Source organism: Lepisosteus platostomus, chromosome 14 (assembly GCF_059453375.1).
Source record: "Lepisosteus platostomus isolate fLepPlt1 chromosome 14, fLepPlt1.hap1, whole genome shotgun sequence".
NCBI lineage: Eukaryota > Metazoa > Chordata > Actinopteri > Semionotiformes > Lepisosteidae > Lepisosteus > Lepisosteus platostomus.
This window is the reverse complement of record NC_142624.1, coordinates 2,946,623-2,968,317: the sequence shown is the minus strand read 5'-3', so window position 1 is coordinate 2,968,317 and position 21,695 is coordinate 2,946,623. Positions and strand designations below refer to the sequence as shown.

At 48.5% G+C, this 21,695-nt stretch overlaps 1 protein-coding gene across 5 annotated transcripts in view; it reads left to right on the top strand.

Moving 5' to 3' along the window:
• Positions 1-20,656, top strand: part of elfn2b (extracellular leucine-rich repeat and fibronectin type III domain containing 2b) — a 95,069-nt gene extending 74,413 nt beyond the window's left edge. For 2 of the 5 annotated variants that reach the window (XM_088606503.1, XM_088606504.1), the window contains exon 3: positions 734-20,656. In XM_088606503.1, coding sequence (XP_088462629.1) covers positions 1,144-3,900 — 2,757 coding nt within the window. In that variant the 5' untranslated portion in view covers positions 734-1,143 and the 3' untranslated portion in view covers positions 3,901-20,656. The remainder of the gene's footprint in view (positions 1-733) is intronic. The other 3 variants (XR_015926431.1, XR_015926429.1, XR_015926430.1) reach the window with 3 other exon arrangements.
• The last annotated feature ends 1,039 nt before the right edge of the window (positions 20,657-21,695 follow it).

Genomic DNA, 21,695 nt, shown 5'->3' with positions numbered 1-21,695 from the left:
GACCCCAGAACGGCGAGGCAGCAATGCTAAACACTGCACTACCACGCCGCCCACTCAGTTTGTAAGAACCCAAATAAGTATCCACGACAGACATATTCCGGTTCTCCTTGTTTGTTTTCTAATACTCTCCTGGCTGCAAGGAGACTATGTAAATATGATGCAAATCAAATCAGCTGATAACGGATGGAGACTTGCTGTCATCAGAACGCTGAACCGAAGAAAACATGATGAGCATGTTGAAATTCTGCTTTGGTGCCAAACGTTCACTGGTGCCTTGTGGCTCCAAGGCACTCATGAAGTAGTAACTTGCACAACCCCTAAAATATTAGTCACATATCACAAGGGCGCAGTGACAAATAAAAGGCAGGCCCAATAATTTTATAAAAAGCATGCCTGCAGCAAATGACAGAGGCAGAAGCGAAAAAACATCTGAAATCGACTTAAGAAAATTGCGGATCAAAATGTGGTGCAGGAGAGATCGGATAAAGACAAGGTTATTTTTAAAGTTGCGGTGTGTGACTACTTGGGTGAAGCTTGGTCTTCTTTCGCTTTTAGATCTGACCTCTTATTTTCATCCCTCTCAAGTCGGAACATTTACTGTACAAATCTAGGATACTGGTATCCGAACGCTGTCGAGCGAGACCGTCTACTTTTCGTCTCTGTCTGAGAATGCTGGGTATTGGCTGCTGTGGCCGAGCGGATGACCCAAAATGTCTGTCGTTTCTTTCTGCAGAATCCTCTTTTTCTGCTCCAACTCTGCTCTCCGCCCGGGCAGCTGAGAAAGGGGAGCTGAGGGGTGAAGATCCGAAGGCAGAAGACGAATCGGTGCGAGAAGAAAGAAGCCATGAACAAGGCCTGTAATACCCAATGTTTTAGCCCAACCCAGAGATACCCAAGATGGGCACACTGCTAGCCACCATGCCAACGAATCACCTGTGATCAGCCTTCTCTTAAAAAGCGCCAACCCCACCCGCATCAGCCCCCCAGTTTCACTCCCTCTTCCTCCTCACACGGCCCCCTCCCCTGTCCCCTCCCTGCTCCCTCTCTCTGTGCCCCTCACGTCATACTGTAACCCCATCTAGACTCCTTCCCTGTTTGCCCTGCCTTTGACTCATCCTCCTGCTGAAGCACAAGCCCCCCATTATGCCTAAAAGATTCAGAAGCCCCTTCCTCCACCTTTCTGCCTCGGCTACCCCGGTCCTCCTCCTCCTGCTCCCCTCCCTCCTGCACCTGCCCCCTCCTGCTGGAGCTGACTGTTGGCTGATCGAGGGGGACAAGGGCTACGTCTGGCTGGCCATCTGCAGTCAGAACCAGCCCCCGTACGAGACCATCCCACAGCACATCAACAACACCGTGCACGACCTGCGGCTCAACGAGAACAAGCTGAAGGCCGTCTTCTTCAGCTCCCTGAGCCGCTTCACCAACCTCACCGACCTCAACCTCACCAAGAATGAGATCTCCTACATCGAGGATGGGGCCTTTGCAGGCCAGTCCAACCTCCAAGTCCTACAGCTGGGCTACAACAAGCTCACCAACCTGACCGAGGGCATGCTGAGGGGGTTAGGGCGCATGCAGTGTCTTTTTGTGCAGCACAACCTTATTGAAGTCATCTCGACCAATGCTTTCTGGGAGTGTCCCAGTCTGACCAGCCTGGATCTGTCATCCAACAAACTGGCCCGCCTGGACCCTGCTACCTTTACTGGGCTCAGTCGGCTGATGGTGTGCGAACTTGCCGGCAACCCCTTCCACTGCGGCTGTGACCTCTATAGCTTCCTGACCTGGCTGGAAGCCTTTAATAACGTGACCCACACCTATGACCGACTGCAGTGTGAGACACCTCGTGATTTCTTTGGGTACCCCTTGCTAAGCCCTTTGCCAGGACATGGCCGGAATGCAAGGACCATGCTGGCTTCCGCTTGCCGGGATGGGGTCATGTCCAAAATTTCTACCACTACCCCAGATTTTGAGGGTTCTGGGAGTAGTTATATAACAGAGAGGACCTTTCAGGTCTTCACAACGCCCCCTTCAAGCAGTTCCCCCAACCTTACCCTTAAGGTTCAGCAAGTGTCACTCTCATCTGCCTCCCTCCTGGTCCATATCCCCAAGCCCTACAGCAAGATGTACATCCTGGTGCAGTACAACAACAGCTACGTCTCCGACGTGATGAACCTAAAGAAGGCAAAGGAGATCATCACCCTGAACAAGCTCAAGGCACATACCAACTACACCTTCTGTGTGGCCTCCATTCGCAACCAGCAGCGATTTAACCACACCTGCGTCTTCTTCTCCACTCGCCTGCCAAGTCCAGATGACATGCGGCCCAGTCCTTCTACCACCACACACTACATTATGACCATACTGGGCTGCCTCTTTGGGATGGTCATTGTGCTGGGGCTGGTCTACTACTGCCTGCGCAAGCGCCGCATGCAGGAGGAGAAACAGAAGTCCATCAGCGTCAAAAAGACAATCTTAGAGATGAGATACGGACCAGAGGCTGTAGCAGCTGTCGCTGCGGCAGCATCGGGTGACCCCTCGGCCATGCAGAAGCTCCATGACCAAGTGCACCATCAACACCATCATGGCAAGATCCCAGCCTCCTCTTCTGCGAGCTCTGGGATGCACCAGGGGTCGGGCAACACCTGCTCGTCCCGACTCTCCGCCATCCCCCAAGCTGAGAAGATGGCCTCGGCTTTCTCTGAGGCCATGGCCGCTACAAAGGGCAACTACATGGATGTGCGGACTTCTGGGTCTGGGGAGGGGTCGGAGAGGAGAGGAGGAGGGGGAGCAGCAGGGGGCATGGGGGAGGATGACCCACGGGAAGATGAGGGAACCGATCCCGGGGAGGACTCGGAAGAGGACGGCCAGGGTTCGGCCTCCGAGATCTCCACCATCGCAAAGGAGGTGGACAAAGTCAACCAGATCATCAACAACTGCATCGATGCACTCAAGCTGGACTCGGTGGCCGTGGCGGCGGCGGCGGCGGCGGCGGCGGCAGCCTCAGGCCCCCCAGGTGCCACGTCCCCCCCACCCCAGCTGCCTCCGTGCTCCTCCTCTTCCTCAACCCGTGGGCTGATCCCGGTCTCCTCCAGCATGTCGGAAGCCTGTCACTCCGGCCAGATCATCGCCTCCCCAAAGCTTCCCCCTCCACCCATGGCTCCTCTGGTTCTCCCGCTCTCAGAGCGTGTGGGCATCAGTGGCGGGGGCTTCCTCTCACCGCCTTACCGGGACCCCCCTCCTGCCTCCTCCTCATCAAGGCCCCTCCAGAGGCAGCTGAGTGCCGACGCAGCGGTCGTGGTCCTGGGATCGGTCAAGAAGCGTTGCAGCGTCTCCTCCAGCGGGTCCATCAAGAGTGCCCGGGTCTTCAGCCTGGATGTGCCTGAACCCCGCAGCCCCGATTCCTGCAAGTACACCGAAAAAGGGAGTCCTCTGGGCTGTGGGGAGCCCCTGGAGAAGTTGCCTCTTGTGGGGGGGAGCGGGGGAGGGGGAGGGAGCTCCGGGGCTGGCATCCAGCAGCACCTGGAGGTGGGGCCAGCCTACCACTGCTCGGAGCACCGCCATTCCTTCCCTGCGCTCTACTACGAGGGCTCCTCCGATTCCCCCTCCTCCCAGAAGGCCTCTTTCCTCAAGCCCCTGACACGCTCCAAACGGGACGCGGCCTCCTACTCTCAGCTCTCGCCCCGACATCACTACTCTGGTTACTCCTCCAGCCCCGAGTACTCCTCTGAGAGCACCCTGAAGATCTGGGAGCGCTTCCGCCCCTACAGGAAGAGCCCCCGGGAAGAGGCGTCCTACGTGGCGGCGGGGCATGCGCTGCGCAAGAAAGTCCAGTTCGCCAAGGATGAGGATCTGCATGACATCCTGGATTACTGGAAGGGGGTGTCGGCTCAACAGAAGCTGTAATGGGGAGGAGGAGTGGAGGGGGTGGGGCTGTTTCCAAGAAGGAAAGGAGCCGATAGAGACCCTTTCTTAGACAAAAGCAGGGAGGCAGTGGAGGAACAAGGTCAGGTGTGTGTAGGGACAACAGGGAGGTACAGAACAGTCCCACCAAACATATCCTTCAAGAGCATAAATACCCATGGGCACATGTCCAACACTAAGGGACCATATTCCCAGAAGTCCAATCTCTGTGGGTCACTCATGATAAATTTACTACCATGCTTCATTTGCTGCTTCTTTTCCTTTCTGTGTTTCTCTCCCTAATTAGACAAAACTCAAGGACCTTATGAAACATCCCATAAACGGCCCAGAATACCCCTTTAAGAGTATCCCCGCGGACGAGGTTTGAACATGCTAACAATTTGAAAGAATTAGGGATGACTTCATTCAAGTTCCAGCTCAAGGTTGCAGAGACATCTCAAGAGCTTCCCCTGACAAAGACGAAAGGTGTGGTTTTTGATCAGATGGGCTAACAGCTCAAGGGCCCAGGGAGGTATAGTGTTCCTTACGTTTTCGTATGGTGTTCAAAGTATTAGGAGATTTGAAAGAAACGGAGAGTGGCAAATTGAGCATGGTGGGTTTTTTTTTCTAAATGTGGTGAAAGCCCAGGGCTTGCTATTGGTAAATACACATCAGGTTGTCCGTAGTCAACAAAGACAGGAACTGGTAGGCTTGTGCAAATTTCCAGTGTGGGCGCCAACGCCGCCTATAGGATTGAGTTGACAAATCTCAACCCAAACCAAAACCAAAGATCTCTTCCTGTCCTTTTCATTGAATTCTGCTCTTTAAAAATAATGACAAATGCACAAAAGGATGTCGCTTCCCAGAGTAGAGGAAGTCAGTGCTGTTCTGCTAAGTCTGAGAAGCTAAATCAACCTCCAACCTGGCCCCCTTACAGAAAACCCTAGGCAGAGAGAGCCATACCTGAACTAGACGGGAAAGATGAGATGGCTGTTGATGGTGGTAAATTCACTTCTCTTTGTTTTATGGGACCACGTCTGTGATTTGTTTATCCGTTGTATCTTGAGGTTTTGCCTGATTTTCCCTGTGCTTTACAGCATCCTGGTTTGCCGTTATAAATACCGATGAGGCCCGTGCGACACTCGTGTACTGGTTTCGCAGTAAAAGCATGGTACACCCCACAAGAGAAATCGGCAAAAGCAAAGCAAATTGATGGAAAATCTACTATAAAGAAAAGCCCTGCCTGAAGCTGGCAATTTACCACCCCATACAACCCATTACCTGGGTTAACCTCCTGCCTATATGAGAGAGCGCAGTGATGCAGCAGTTCATTAGTTACTATTATAGGTTGGGGCTTCACTGATGGAGCCTTCCTCATTTGAGGCATGAAGAGCTACATGCGCGAAAGCTACCCGTCTAACTCATTTGCGCTTTTGAGAACGACCTAATTCTGCATCCTATATAAAGCCACACAACGAAAACAACCCAGACACAAATTGAAAAAACGAGAATTTTTTTTTTATAGGTCAGACTTTCATTTGCAGCCAGCTCCTTTAGCAAATTAATTAGCAATTAGCTGAGCGGGTGCCCCCAAGGGATGCTGATGCAATTAACACTTCCAGATTTGATCAAAATTAATCGGGTTCTCACCTCCAGATTTTCCCAATTTCACCTTTAGGAACTGTCACAAAGCAGATTTCATCTCTGCTGTTTTCCTCCTTATTTGTCCTGGGTTGCATTACATGTGTGCTTTACAGTTCTCCGACATTGATTTTGCGACCTGCCCACATAACACATGAAGACGGGATGGAATTCTGTAAATATACCTCTTTTGCAGCCAGTGAGTTTGCACATTGAAAAGCCAGTTAAGCAAGTTTACTTTTCAATTCTATCTCCAATGCGCTTAAATCCACATTTCTGGTGAGGTGCTGATCACCTGAAGCTTCTCAAAGGGAAGATTTCAGAGAAGTAATTGCAGGGAGTAAAAACTGGGAGATTTGTTTTCCTAAACCGGCAATCGTACCTCAGGGAAGAGCTCTACCCAAGGAAGGATGTAGTCAGGGAAGCAGGGGTAGGATGTCTGACATCCCAGACTAAAGATTTCCCATTTCTGGGTCTTCTCCCATATAAAAATAAGTAGATTAAGTTCAGGGACACCATGCTGACAAAATTGTTAAATTCGTTGTGTGATCTAAAGAGTCAAGAGGAATTTTTGGACGTCCCTAGAATTAGCTTCATTTTATAGCGAGTTTTTGCTCTCTCTTCTTTGCTCTTCCATGCCCAGTGAGCAGCTAATCAGCAAGGTCACCTGTGAGATCAGAGAGGCACGGCTGGGAGTCTTTGTGAGCTTCAGGGCTCGGGTTGAATTAAGGGAAAATGAAGAGTACAGCTCAAGGCAAGGAAGATTGCACAAGCCAACTACGATATAAACAACTCTCTGTAGGCAAACGGCACTGATGCACGACATGGGAAGAGACTGCAAACTCCGCTCTCCCTCAAATAGAGGTGTACAGGTAGAGCTACCAGCCTTTGACAGTGTCCTCGCTTGGCAAACACGCGAGCAAACCCTGCCGTCAATATGTGATGGCAAATTTTCCAGTTTGTCAGATTACTGCTGACAGGATCGGCAGTTTCACGGCCATTTGAAATTGCAAAGAAGAGTGTAATACCCAGTTTGTGCCCTGAGAGATTCCTTCGCATAAACGGAGGCAGGGATGTTAAATAATGGTGACACTCTGAAAGATTCATAGCCTCTCTCTCCCTCTTTAGGCGAGAGCACGATTGCCTCACTAGGCAACCAGCTACTATTGATAACAGTAATTCCCCGCAATAATTTGTCAAAGCGAACACCCACCCTTGAACCTCGCCAGCTTCCTGATTAAATCTCAAACATCTGAAGTTGACGCAAAGAGTCCTCGGCTATTTTCTCACCTGAACATCTCTTAAAGAGGAGCCACTCTCTCCAGCTGTAAGGAAGGGTTAGTTCTGCCTGGTTTTGCAAAGTGGAGACATTCTTTCCAAGGGCGTGCTTATTGCTTCACGAAAGGAATTAGCCAGAGAAACAGACCGTGGGTTTGCCTTGGGGATAGAGGTGAATGGGGGGAGAGAGGGGGTTGTTTATGCACTGGTTTTGCTTTAGGCTCAGGGAAAAGAGCTTCGCAGCGCTCAGAAAGCAGATCTGGGAAGGAATTCCTGCCAAGAGCAGGTGGCCCTACGTGGTCATATCTCTTTTTATTTACTGGGGGGGATCATTTGAGCCCTGGATACACCTGCCCTGGGACTAGATTCAATCACAACTTTGACCCCACCCCACCCCACCCCTCGGCCAGTCCTAAACTGCCAAACACACCGTCACCGCCGCTAGTCAGGATGTGGGCTTTGGGAATTTGCTTCCCGGCAGGCGGATCAAAGCTTTGATTCGATCCGGTTCCTAGTTCCTCCACTCGGCCACAGCGCCAGAGCAACTGACCAGTCCGGCCACCCCACCGTTAAACCTGTGCTGCCAAAGGTCCTCTTCTCAAGATCCACAGGCCTCCAGCTCCTCCACTGGGAAAGATACTGGGGGGAGAGGGGGGGGTGGTGGGAAGGGCTGTATTCAAGCTGAACAGGGGCGTACGAGAGGCGAACACCAGGACCGGACCCACTATGCCGCTGTGGCTCTGGGGGGGGACGGGTGCTGGCCTTTGGCAGCTTGGCGCGGTAGCCACTGCGCGGACTGGGGCCCCTCCCGCCGCCTCCCTGCAAGGGTCGCCCGCGGCTCCCATCAGCCCCGGCGAGGCACCACAGCGGGTTTCTCGGGTCCGCGCCTCCACGTCGAGGAACCCCGATCCGCGTGCGCAAGATGAACCCCCCCCTCCCAGCTCGAGAACAAGCTGCACCGCGCCGGCAGGGCCGCCCAAACGAGCAGGATTCATCTCCTCTGTGGCCTTTTGTGTGCTCTTAACCGAACGAATCGGCTTCTCCTCCTGTATCTTTACCCACGATCTTAAAAGGAGCTGTTGTTGGTGGAGAAACCAGGCTCCGATCGCTGCTACAGACTCGTTGCCAGCCCTTTTCATCGCGAACGGCTGCCAATGTATTCCTGGCAGGATCGCTAGCAATTTCACAGCGCTTCAAAGTGTTATTTCTTAGTTTTTTTGCTGGGCAAAGAGGTGCGCAGAGAGCCTTTCCATTTGAAAGCAAAACTGAGGATTTTTAATTGCAGTTCAGTACAGCCATCATCATCATCATCATCATCAACAGACCGGTCTAAGCTGTTTTGAGACCTGTCTTGTTCACTGCGCTGTGGTACCCCAGGTGTTATTTCTAGGCGTCTCTATGGCCTACTGCAGAATATGCCTGACGTAAGCGCACCCCAACAGCCTCGCGTGTAGATTTCGGAATACAACAGCAATTCCTAGCCATTGCAGGTAACGATTCAATGTTTTATATAGGGCCGTTAAAAGCATCTTATCCGAGCACTTTACAGGAAGAGTAAAAAAAAAAACGTTTAAAACAGACAAAAACAGTAACAATGACAAAATTAGCACATAGAAACACAAAGGCTCCGAAATGCTGTAGAAGAGGCAGGCAGCAGACACAGTCGCCAATTAAGAATGACCTTCTGGACAGAAAGATTTGGGGCCCGGATCTGAAAGAGCTCAGGGAAAGTGATTCCAATATCCTTAGGGCCAGAATTCCATAGCTTTGAGGCACAGCAGGAAGAGGGCCTGTCACCCCTAGAGTGACCCACGGTCACACTGAGTAAAGGCGGATCTACAGTACGCCTCTCCCGCCTGTCGTATCCTACGCAGCGGGTGATCTACCCTGACCGCGTCGGGGAAGCGCGGCCTGTTCCACTTCTCCCTTGGTTGTCCAAGTGTGGAGTCAAACGCCAAACCCAACTAGATGACAATGCAGTAGGGTGTGACACTACTCCTAAACCAAAGCACGTGCAGTATTACAAGATACACACAGTGCTGGACGTCCGTGTGGTGCTGCCATCTGTGTTTAGTCTTGGCTGTTGATCGCATCACTTCCCTTGTAGAAAGCCCAGTAGCAGTGTGACCTACTCCATGAAGGTAACACTGCAGCAGTATGGTGTACTTCAGGTGCAACACTGCCAGAAGATAATTATACTGTTAGCTTTACTCTTTAGCTCCACTCCATGAGTTACGTAGGTCATGAAATACGATGCTCACCCTGTGGGCTGCTGGATGAAGGATCGCGGACTTTAAACGCGTCCTGCCTTGCTCGATTCAAACGATTTTTCCACCTCTTCGGAAGGCGAAGCCGGGAGGGAGACGCGGTGTGATACCGCGTCGCTCACCTGGGCTCCTGGGCTCGTCAGCCTGTCGGGTTGGGATAATCAGCGTTGTTCTCGCTCCGTTTAACGTAACGGGATGCAGAGACCCCCGCGCTGCGCAAGCCGTCAGCGTAGATTCGCTGCCGACTGACGTCAGACGCAATCTTTTAATACACAGCCCGTACTTTAATGAGGAGCAACCATAACGACAAAAAAAAAACAACGTTTGGCAACTCCGAGACCACAATAGGATAAAAAGTCACTAGGAACAAGTCATAGGTTTATTCCCTGCTGGAAAGAGAAGAAAGAAAACACAACGTTTCGGCTTCGGAGCCTTCTTCGGGTGTGAGGGTCTTTTTCACACCTGAAGAAGACTCCACAGCCGAAACGTTGTGCTTTCTCCGTTTTGTTTTCAGCAGGGAATAAACCTCTCACTCGTTCCTTTGCAGCCTATGCACGCTGACGCAGCTCCCCACCTGAACTGCTAAAGTGCCCCTGTATTGCTACAGGAGAGAACACACTTTCAACGAGCGAATGGCGGCAGGAATTAATTATCGAGGGGGAGGCGGCCCATCACGTGCAAAAGAAAAGGCTTCATTCCCAAAGCCTTGTTGATATGACTGATGTCTGTGCTGAAACCATTTATTTATAACCCTCGTCTCTGTTTACAGTCGTATCGCTGAAAGCCAGCCACACCCCCCTTCTTTCTCCCCCACTAGTTAACAAAATCTTGAACTGCCGTGAAATTGCTAGTCGCGTCCCTGGCAAACGAATCGCCTGCGTTGATTGCTGTTGACGACCGGCGGCGACTACACGGCGTGAAGGGCAGAAGCGCTCCTGCAGGAGGACCGGAGCAGCCGGCGGGCCTGCGCATCTCGGGAAAGGGACGTCGGCCGGCGCAACGCGTGACGTAGTACCGGGCGTGGCGCGCGCGCGCGGTGGGGACGTTTTCAGCCGGCACTTCCCCTCCCTCCCCCGCCACGCGCTGAGCCCCCTGCGTCGTTACCGGAGGTAAACTGTGACGAACTCGGAACTCGCACATCAACCAACCTGACCGTCCGACTGAACAACACACAGGAAAACAACAACAACAACAACAACAACACCCACAACAACCAAGCACGACACAAAAAAGCGAGGGACTCTTGCGGGGAGGGAGGAGGTGGGGTGTGATTTCTCTATGTTTACAAACAAAATGGTTTTCAAAAGTGCCCCCTACCTGAGAATACATAAAAACGTCAAGGCGATAGCGAAGCAGCGAAACTTGAAAAGTCAACGGAACAGAAAAGAACACAGATATTTATTGTATTTTTTTTTCATTTATTTGGATTGAAAACCATCCGTCCTTCTTGAAAGGGATGGGATATAGGCTTCTATATGCAGAGGGATATATATATATAGGATGTTTAACATGAAAAGAAGTTGTGTTATTTGGGCATCGTTCAGTTTTTCTCTTATTAGTAACTGGGTCTGTTTTTTCAGGTTGGGGGTGTTTGAAATTGCAGATTTCTTTCAGCGTTGTACAGAACTGATGATGCTGGGAGTGTTAATTGGAAGCTACAGCTGAGTTCGACTATTTCTTTCAAGCCTTCTACAAAGCTGATGGTAGGAGTGCTAATTTGAAGTTACATAAAAAAACAGTGATCTACAGATTTGATAGCGGGAGTATTAATTTGGAAACTGTGCATGAGCTAGAATTCTGATTCCGTTTTTTTTTAATAAGTCTGATGATGGGAGTGTTAATTTAAAGCTGTGGATAAGGTAGAAAGATCTGTCAGTGTTCTATAGTTCTCACGGGAGCATTAATTTGAAATTACAGAGACGCTACATGATTTTATTCCTGTCGTTTAGAGGCCGATGGAGCTTCGGAAAATTCCAGATGCCTTAAATAATTGTCACGACCATGGTTGATGACAGTCATCACTTCATCAAAATGTAAGGCGTGGTGGTCAAGGTGGTATAATCCTTAATAGGGACCCACTGTTAACGATCCCAGGCTGCAGAATTTAAAGGGGTCCAGAGCACTGTTCACACACCTCACAAGTGGAAACCCTCATCAGTCTTCATGATCATTAGGGTTTGAGTTTCAAACGAGGCTGTCTCAGAGAAGCTGATTTGTTTAGTGGTGGACTAATTGGTTCATTCATGCATGCACTGATTGATTCATTGGTTCATTCATGAACTGATTGATTCATTGCTTCCTCCATGAACTGATTGATTCATTAATTGATTCATTCATGCACTGAGTGATGCGTTGATTCACTTATGAACTGGTGGATTCATGAATGCACCAACTGATTCATTGATTCATTCATGAACTGATTGATTCATTGATTCATGCTCTGATTGAAGTGGGTCCCAGATGGTTTAGTCATTAAATTAAAAAGAAGAGGTGGGTGGCAACATGACAGAGGGTCTGGCCTCTGGGCACTGGGGATTATGAATACTGGGGTGTGTTTTTCCACTCCCTCTCCATGTTTCTTTATTTGTTTTCAAATTCAAACTCCGGATGAACTGGAAACTTGGGCCTGGACTGAGTCGAGCCTTTTTATCCGCCCAACGGGCAGCAACTCGGTTCAGGTTGTCGAGCGATCCGAAGGTTCGAACCCGCGTCGGGCCCGGTTCACAACAGCCGTGAAAACCGCAAAAGGCCGAAAGTTGGTGGTGGGGCCGTTATTGTGCGATGGTTTTCAGGTGAAGCTTTGGGGAAAAAAAAACCCATTCTATTCCTCTGTGAAACCAGAGAAATCAACAGCGGACAAATACAATTCTTGTTTGCAATGAGGACCAAGAGACTATTGCTTCATACAGCAGGGCACCTACAGGCCCACTTAGGAGAGAAGTGGCTTTAGTGAAGGATACACCAGCTTACTGAGATATGATCTTGTGACCCTTTCAGCTCCCGAACCGTTACTCCATGTTGCTGCCCAACGAGGAAGGCGTTTGTGCTGAAAACTGTTTCATTTAGCGGGATGCATCCCCATACTGTTTGGGTAAACTAGGGAGCGGAGGGAGAGCTCTGGTTGTTTCCCTCAAAGCTGGGGCTTGCCTGCTCTGGTCCTCCAGAGCCTCAGTCCAGGAGTCTCAACCTGGTTGAAGATCACTGGAATCTTGACTTGAGTGAAGGTTCAAGACAAGGTCTTGAAGGTTTGGGCAGAAACACCTTGACTTGAGTGGTCAAGGTGCTCTCAGGCAGATTGTGCTTGTCGCTCTGAAGCCCACCTTCAGTGTGGCGGTGTGGAGCGGTGCCCCCTGCCGCCACGCTGAGAGCTCAGGAGCTGAAGCTCAAGTGTTGGCGCTGCTGTTGTGTCATGCTTGTACTTTACCCACAGTGCCTCTCTTCGGCCCAGTCTTCTGAGTGGGTGCCAGCTGGGGGAGAGCCCGTGATGGCTTACAGTTCACTCCACTTCATAGCTGAGGAATCTGGGGAATCCTCTGGGCCTGTGAGACTTGTGATGGGAGCCAAGTGGGCTATTAATTTATTAAAACCGAGGCACACCAGTCAGACTCGTACACAGTGCTGGGGAAAGGGAGCTAACACCCTGCAGTTCCCAGTCACTTTTAAATGTACATTTACTCTTTTAAATGCATAATAGTTTGTGGGAAATCACTTTTAAGAGATAAGGAGCTGCTCTGCACATCACCTGTACACAGACGTCATTGATTCCTGTGACGGTTGCGAGTATTTGGCCCTGAGTTGGCGCCACTGTTACAAAGTCATCCCTTACACAGGTAACTTGTAATGGAACTGTAATGCGTTATTTTTGAAAACTGTCTTTCTCCAGCACAGGCACTGCACTGTGCTTCCAGGGGTCGCTCATTGAAGCTGATCTAGAAGGACATCAGAGGACTGATCGATGGTCTTTTTCTTGCTTTGGATGTATTTTAGACTTGGCTACCAATCATTCACTAGGAACCGGTGCAATAAAAGCATTTCCGAAGAAAAGTCCCTTTCCAATAGTGTTTGCCCTGTCAGGATACAGAAAGATATTATAGCATAGATCCATCCGCGTCACATTCGTGTTTAAAGGGTTAATGGGAGTAACATCACATTTGTCCCATTTCCCTGCTCGAGGTCTGAATGTTTCTCTCTGCCGTTGTCGGAGCAGTGCTGGAAGACGTGAATTCCGTCACTGAAATTCCGATTGCGCTGTCTAGGCCAGGGACGGCTTAGAAATGGCGCAGGAACATCGGCTTGCTGTGGAGCATGCGTAGGCATTGGTGGTCCAGCAGGAGGCGCTATCTGTCGTGTTTCAGAAGGGTCCGGAAATTCCTGATCGGTGCCCCATCTCTCGGAGGTCACGATTTCCTTGTGGTGAAATTTCCTGCTGGACAGTTGAGAGGACTAGAAGTCCTGGCTTAATTCCAGCTCAGTCTCTCTTACTTTACGTAATTAAACCCTCTAGATTAATTGGCTCAGTCTGTGGCAACAGTTTTGGACAAAGAGCAGCTGCCTGTCACCTGGCGTTACAGTTTCAAATCGATCCTCAGCTGTCTACTACTGTCCGGCATGAGGCTGGGGTAGGCCTTTTTTAACAAAAAAGTATCCCATCATGCCTACGAGCTAATCGAACGAAAATCCAGTTCTTTGATAGTATCTCTTTTGGAGTGAATTATGCACTACAAAATTATGACTGCAGTTTGAAAGGGCGGCTTCGGACTCACTTCCATTTGAGACATCCCACATTTTCGTCATGGTGACAAAGATTAAGATTAAGATTCGTGTTGGACAGTAAAAAACAGCTGAGGCTTGATTTAACACTGTAATTCCCCGAGCCGGAAATGAAGATGTGCTTTGCTATGAGCAGAGGTGCCAGCTGTCTACATTCCTGATTATTGAAAGATTTAAAAATAATGCATGTCTACTGCAAAAAGCAACCATCTTTTAGAAAATGTATCCTGTCCTTACGTTCACATTGAATTGCCCAGTCAAAAACTAGTGAAAATCACCATACTCATTACACCCACAACGAAATGCAATTATTTCTACACGCAGGATGGAATCTGGAAAACTTGTTTTGTTGCAGGTCCGAAAAAATAATCGCCGGGGCTGTGCATTAAAGGATGCCATTTTTTATTTTTATATCTTAAATTAATTTGACAAGAAATCAGAAATCACCTGCGATAATGAACGCAAGCCTGTTGATCGAAAACATTTTCTTGGAAATTGTTCATTTAATTCCGCATTAGATAGCTTAAGAATTAAGGTCTTCCGCCAGTTTAAAGCCAGTGGCATTTCTGCAATTTAAGCTTCAGACTTACGTTTAGTCAGTTTGCTGCAGCCTTCATTCTTAATGCAAGCATCGTATTATATATTTGTCCCTTACCAGTATGAGTGCTACCTAACACAAAAACCAACAGCTAATTAATAGAAAGAAGCTGGGTCAAAAGCCCTAGTAAAACAATTCAGTAATTCTCTACAGGTCTTAAGTAGTTCATGAGACCTAGAAAATCTGGGTCATTCCCACAGTGAAGAATTGGGGACCCCCCCCCCCCACACTGAGACACTCCCTGCCGCCCTCCCCATCCAGACTGCTGAGGTCCCAGACTGGGCTGAAGCCGACTGGTGAACTTGTGAAGGGGGGGGAGTGTTTCGTTAGAGGCCGTTGAAACAGAGCCAGCCCTAATTGTGCGTGAAGCCATGCTGCCTGGTGATCGCTGAGAGACGAGCTCATGGGCCGAGAGGACACCCCGCGCCCGTATTCATAAATCATTCACCTCCGCGCCGACTTCACCCACAATTTCTCTTTCCCCGCGAGACAACAACACGCTTCAGTCGGCAAGCGGGCCATAAATCTTCCAGCGTGCCCGTTTAAGAGCCCCCGCAGAAAGAGTAAACGACTCTCTTTTAGAACACCGGGATCGCCCCCATCCTGTTGGATCTTCCGCAGGAACAACAAAGCCAAGAACGGTCACCTTCGCGAAAGTCGCTCGAGCCGAAGTCGAGTCGGATCCTTGGCGGAGGTCTGCCGGGCACCTCGGGGGTTGCTGGTTCCAAACCGGGGCTGTGCCACTAACCTGGCTTTAATGGGGGTTCTTGTAAAGAAGTGTCGTAGAATTGGTTGTGCCTGTGGGTTGCGCAGCACTGTGGCAACAGGCATCACATTGCATCTTATTGGATCTCCGTAGAACAGTGCCTCCCAACTTAGTGCTGTCAGTGACAGCTGCACCAAGTCCTCCGGCCTGATGCCCTGGCGCTCAGGTGCCTGTAAGCTGAAAGGAAGTGGATGAAAGCATGCAGGCTTCTCTCCCATGCTGGAAGACGGGTTGCGGGCTTCAGCGAGAGTCCCGTTGGTCAGCACTTGAAATCCGGAAACTGCAGGGTCAGCTGTCTCCTTTTCTTCCTTGAAAACCGTGTTGCGTTGGCCTGTGCCGTTTAGCTATACGAAATCGGAAAAACCTCCTGGTATCTCAGGGGTAGAATGTGTCCCTGGCTTGTGGGCAGTCCTCCCCTCCAAGAGGAAAGTGCATCTATTTTTTTTTCCTGTCATCTCCTTTTCCATCTTCCCTCTCTCACATCTCCCTATATCTCGCCTCCTTCTCCGTCTCTCTCTCTCCGGCTCTTTCGTTCTGCCCGGCGTCATTCAGATTCGGAAAGCAGGGCACGTGGACGAGGGAGGGATGTTTCTGAGCACTCGCTGACAGCTGTGGACGGTCTGTCAGAGGCTCGTCTGAGCTGTGTTTGTGCGTGTCAGTGTACAGTATGTCAGGCCTCAACAAGTCAATTGCCAGTTTAACCTGATTTACACGGTAAGGAGAATCTGCGACAGAGATGCAAGTACCCACACAAGCATGCACAGAAAGAAAACCTGTTGAAAGGAGAGTGTGCTAGAAAAGCCTTATCTTTAACAGAGAATTATTCACAGATCGGACTACAGTTTCCTAAATTCATGCTAATACACTGAGGGTTTTTCAAAAGCTCAGCTTGATGCTGTTAGAAAGCAGGGGAGTCTGATGGACTAAATGCCTTGTTCTCCCCGTCATGCTTCCTAATGGTCGCTCATCCTGCTCCTAATCCCTTATCTTCTGGATCGCAATTAGCTCAGAACAATGGAGCTCCAATTATAGCCCATGTACGCTGATAGGTGACACTATTCCCTCCCTGCTGTGTAAAATGGCTTAAAAAGTTAGGAAATTGGAGGTAATCTAGAAAAAACCCTCTTCACACACAACTGAGGACAGCCTTCAACTTCACAATGAAGGGGCTTTTATCAAGACCATTTGCTCTGATGCCATTGAATGGTTGTGCATGAGGCAGTGTATCAGGAAATGAGTTTTATTCTTGAGCCCCTTTATCAAGAACAACTAGGTCAGCAACAGACTGAAAAGCACCTTGTGAGCGTCATATGATACAAAGCACTTTTACAGCACTTTTCTTTATTAAAAACTAATGGTAATAATAATCCCCTGCAATTCTATAGTGTGTTTCTTCTCAAAAGATCCCAAAGCTCTGCATATATAGGAATACCTATTCCTTATGTGCCACACCCACTTGGAAAACGTGCACAATAAAATTAAAATGAGACATAAAACACAAGGTGTAGATTGTTGCAAATCCATCATCAATAAATTAGTGTCGATTCCATTTATAGGCTGTTAAAGGCAATGCATGGATTGCTTAGCAATTACAACGACCCTGTTCTCTGTCAGTACATTAGATGGTGTGAAATTGTTTACCATTATGTCTTGATAGTAGAAAGTATGCATAGTGCTTGGACTGCACCACTTTTTTCTCCTGTTGCTACAGTATAGTGTCTTTTTTTCTCATTATTGTTAGTGTGCTAAGGTTCTTTGAGTTCAGGGTTATGTGTTTGGTCTGGACAGCCAGATCCCGTCAATATGAAGTCTGCCTAATCCTGAACTACATTTACCCCATCCACCTACAGTTAAAGATAGCACAGTGTGTCTGGAATGTTTGCGCTGTCGGATTGAGGATATTCCTCCTGGTGATCCCTGCGGTCCTGGCAGAGTCCAGCAATTATCCTGCCCAGCTCCTGCTCTTGAGCAAGCCACAGACCAAAGAGTCGAATTCCAGTCAAAGTCTGTGCGCGCTGCAGGCCTAATTTTCCCAAAGCAGGGGGAAAGGTCTCCCAGCAGATAATGCGGTGGTCGTTGATGTCACGTTCCACGGGCGAGGGCCGTAATGAGGACAGACTCGGGCTGGCTTCCTTCCTGGTGGGAATTTTCCTGTCCGGAATGTCAAGCCACAGTGGAACCAAAGGTGGCGCTGTTGTGCTCCTGGTATCACATACGTCTGGACATTGCGCACATGTGCAGTACAGGAGGATGTGCAGAGATTCTCTTTCTTGTTAACAGGCGCATTTCCTACCCGGGCGTAGTGCAAGTTTCCTAGGGACGCAGTTGCCTTCAGGGCACAGATGGGATACTCGGGTGAGAGCAGGGTTGGTGATTTTCTTTCTGTAATCATTCCTGTCCCCTCGTCGAGATCCCTAACTCTCTGTTCTCCTCCCATGCGGGCCTCACAGGAAAGTGCTTGTCTGTGGTCAGGAGAACCTCATGTCATCCTGTCCTTGTCCTCCCAGTTCCTGGACAGAGCTCAAGAAGCTTAGAGAAGCTTTATTCTGTTCAGCTGTGGGCTGGTGCTCTGCTGAGGGTGAGGGTTAGGGTTTACTGTTGAGGCCTGTGGCAGATTTTTGCTCGGTCGGCACCCCTCTTGTGATGAGCACCATATTCCTTAGGTTCAGTCTGGGTCACTGCCAGTCTATCTCGGGTGGGGGGGGGGATATATAAACAGTATTTATTTTCTTGGTTTCTTATTCGGAAAGTAGGAGAGACGTAAAAGGAACCCACACTCACACACACACACGTACACACTGCTCACACACACACAACACAAAAAAACCTGCGAAATATCTGTGAATTTTGTATACATCTGAAAAAAAAAAACAAACGACTGTTTTTACAAGCTCGTTCTGTACGTCGTTTGGGGACTTGTGGGAACGAGGGATCTGGGGGGGGTTGGGTTTAAGAATTTGCTGGGGGGAGGGGTTTGCGGGGGAGTTCTGCACTGATCTGTTTAAAGAAAAAAAAAGCGGTTTGAAAATCTAGAAAGGTATTTAAAAAAATTAAAAGAGAACAAAGTGTTATATTTGCATGATTTCCTGTATTTTTCATGAGAACAGAAATTTATCGTTGTGTACAGTGAGTGGATGTATGTCAGAAAAAAAAATGTCCCGTTTTTCGTGACGGACACATAGATCAACTTATTTATTTTTCTCTGTTGTTGGTTTTTTTGGGGGGGTATGGATTACTTTCATTTACTACTCCTGATAACTGCTGTCCTATTTCTTCTTTTGGAGGCATTCACTACGTCAGAGGATTTGAAAACTGGGGCAAAACGAGTAAAGTGTACACAATGAAAGACAGGGTCCGCTGAAGACCCGCTCTGCGATGCTACTAGACAGCAAGTGCCAAATATAGTACAGATATATCTCCGAGTATGCATATATACACACCAGTCACTCGGAAACAAAATGATACTCACGCATAACTTCTGATTTGGCGTCTCTGTAGCCCTTGTGAAATCTTGCCCTGGGAAATCTGAATGACTTTGCACGTTTAGCACTATCGTCTTCTGATTTTCACCGAGCTGGCTGGCTCTCGCCGTGCGACCTCACTATCGCGTTGTGCCTTCATCACGCTGTCCTGGTTACCATATGGGCTTGGCATCCTAGGGGATGGCCCAGGGTGCCCGACCTCGACACCTGGCCTCCAGGCCATGGCTTGTCTTCTCTCCCACCGGTCCTTAATGATCGAAGTGATCTGCAGCACCGGGGTCCGCTAATCGATCAAGGGCCAATCTGATTCTTGTTGGGGAGGTGTCAAAGTCCTGTCATGGCACAGAATCCAGGTGTCAGGCTTGATTGCCACGGCCCTAAGACCAAAACAGAATGTGTCGACGCCGGACACAGTATTTCTTTTTAATAAAGATGATCCATTATCGTCCCATTCTAAATTGTCAACCTGATCAGAACTGCGGTTCCAGAAAAAACTTCACTTCCTGCAGACAGGGCTGCTTAACCTGTGGCACCTTCCTCCTTGCTTCATTGCAGTGTTTTGATACAACCAGCTTCTAAAATACCTTCTAGATCTTTTTTTATGATCCTTATGCCAATGAAGGAGAGGGTTGTAGTGAAACAGGGGAGTGGAGGAGCTACAGATTAGGGAACCCTGTTGTAAGCTGTGTAGTGTCTTGAATGAGCTACCCTTGGATACTTATTTAATAAACCTCAGTCGTTTCCATAATTGTCTTTCAATAATGCACCTGTAAATGACATATAATTAATTTGATTAGTTGGGAGTGCTGTTTTACCTGAAAACACTTAAGGATCAATACAAAACAAATTTGATTTCCCCCCCTTTCCCTGCTTTTTGGAGACATGATCTTACCTGCCGAAGTAAAACACCAGCTGATTCTGAGCCCCCGCCCAGAGGACACTGCACTCAGATACAGCATTAGAGCTGGGTGGTTTTGAAGCCCAGTGTAGCCTACACCATCTCAGAGAACTGCATTTGGAGTGTTTTGAAATCGCTTAACCAGTGCAACACATTTTACAGTGAAACAAATTTACTGCAGAAATTTGTGAATGAAAAAAAATGACAACTGCACCTAGACGACTGCCATGTCTTCTGATTTGCAGTCCACTCTGAACTATTGTTATATGTCCTCTGAACTGGCATCTCTTGCCACTATTTCTAAGTCTTTAATCATTGAGAATTATAACTTACCTTTAAAACCTGGCGCATTGCTGGTCCTGCACGACCAGGAGTGAACATCGCAGTCCTAGTTTGTTTCTTTTTTCCAGTTTAAATCCCGAGAATTCAGCTACCCACCCTTTTGTGTTTTTTAAGAGGTTGAAAAGGTGTTCACACCGGTAGGACACAATGATTGAATCAGTGGGCTCCACAAATTGTAACGGAGTTGCCAGTCTTACAAACCACGTATTGCTGGGCTGGAAATGAACCAACTGGAGTGTTAGTCGGCAGGTCCCAAGACCAGAAACGCCAACACAGTGTCAGAAGGTATTGTGAGGGCCACATGCGAGAGGCTTTTCCTTAGTGCTCCGAGCCTGTGAACTTTGACCCGGTTGTCTTTCCTCTGCAAGCTGAGCATGCTCAGTTCAACTAATGTCTTGGTTGACAGCATCCTATCAGTGTGAATGATTCTCCAGACCTGTTTATTTCCCTGCGCCAGATAACCAGCTGACTTTTTTTGGCTTCCTTTGAATAACTGTATTTTTTTCTCTCTTTCCGTCTCTCTCTTTCTTTCTCTCTGTTGTGAATAACGTTTTTTTTTTAAAAAAAGAACATAACATCTGCAGTTAAAAAGGAATCACCAAACTGGTTTGCTCAGTTTTCTTTTTCTGAAAATGATACTCAATCTTTCTCTTCCCGATTTCTGTACAAAAAAATCTATTTCTATATTTGCAATAAATTTCTAATGAAAAAAAAAAACATCAGGTGTCTTCTGTTTATTGGGAAGGATTTGTCAAAGTTGACAGACAACATTGCCGCCACAGTCCAAAAGATGGGATTTTCTGTTTTCTCACTTTGGTCATTTGCTTAATTATCTCATTTTCTCTCTTAATAGTTCTGAGTTATTAGCCAGTCAGAGTGTCGTTCAGTTAGCCTTACATTTCAGTCAGTTAGTGTTCCATTTCAGTCAGACAGTGTACCTGTTGGTCAGTCAATCTGCCTGCCAGTAATTTCCCACCTACAGTCCAGTCCTACAGTCCTACAGTCCAGTCAGTACTGTAGTCAGATTTTCTGGCATTTTTGTGTCCCTTCCATCGGTGTGTCAGTAAGTCAGTACGTGTGTCAGCTGGTATTGCATTCATTTCTCCATCAGCTGGGGAGTTGGTGGCCAGTATCAGTTGATCAGGCGATTGGCTGAGTCCGTCGGGACACCAGTCAGTGGGTGCATTACAACTTCGGTATTAAAATTCAGACTTTTTTCTATCAGTCAGGAAGTACATCAGTATCGCAGTCTTTTGGTCAGCCGTTGTTTGGACGGTCAGCATACTTTTCTGCTAGTGGGGGTCAGTTGGTCCCTTTGTCAGTCAGTCACTCTGCATGTTTTTGGTCACTTGGTCGAGTAATGTTTTCCTCTCCAAATCAGTCAGAGAAACTCTTGTTTTTTATGCTGTTTCGTGGCTGAGGAAACCTACAGCCTAGACGAATTGGTGGCGGTAGTGGGATTCCCCATGACCTGTAAAGAGCTTTGAGTGGAGTGTCCAGAAAAGCGCTACATGAGTGTAAGCAATTATTATTATTAATTATTAATGTTCGCCAGATGTGTTCTGTGCAGGGGCAGGGCAGGGCAGTGGCAAACTTTTGGGTCTCTCAGTTTCTCAGCAGCGCAGAAACCTCAGGTAGGGAAGGAAGCAGCTCTCCACAAATCGACCCGTCTGCTCTTCGCCACTCTCTCCCGTGTGCGCTTACAGGGTCCGTAGTGGTCAGTGAAGACATGAAAATCGCACAACGGTATGACAAC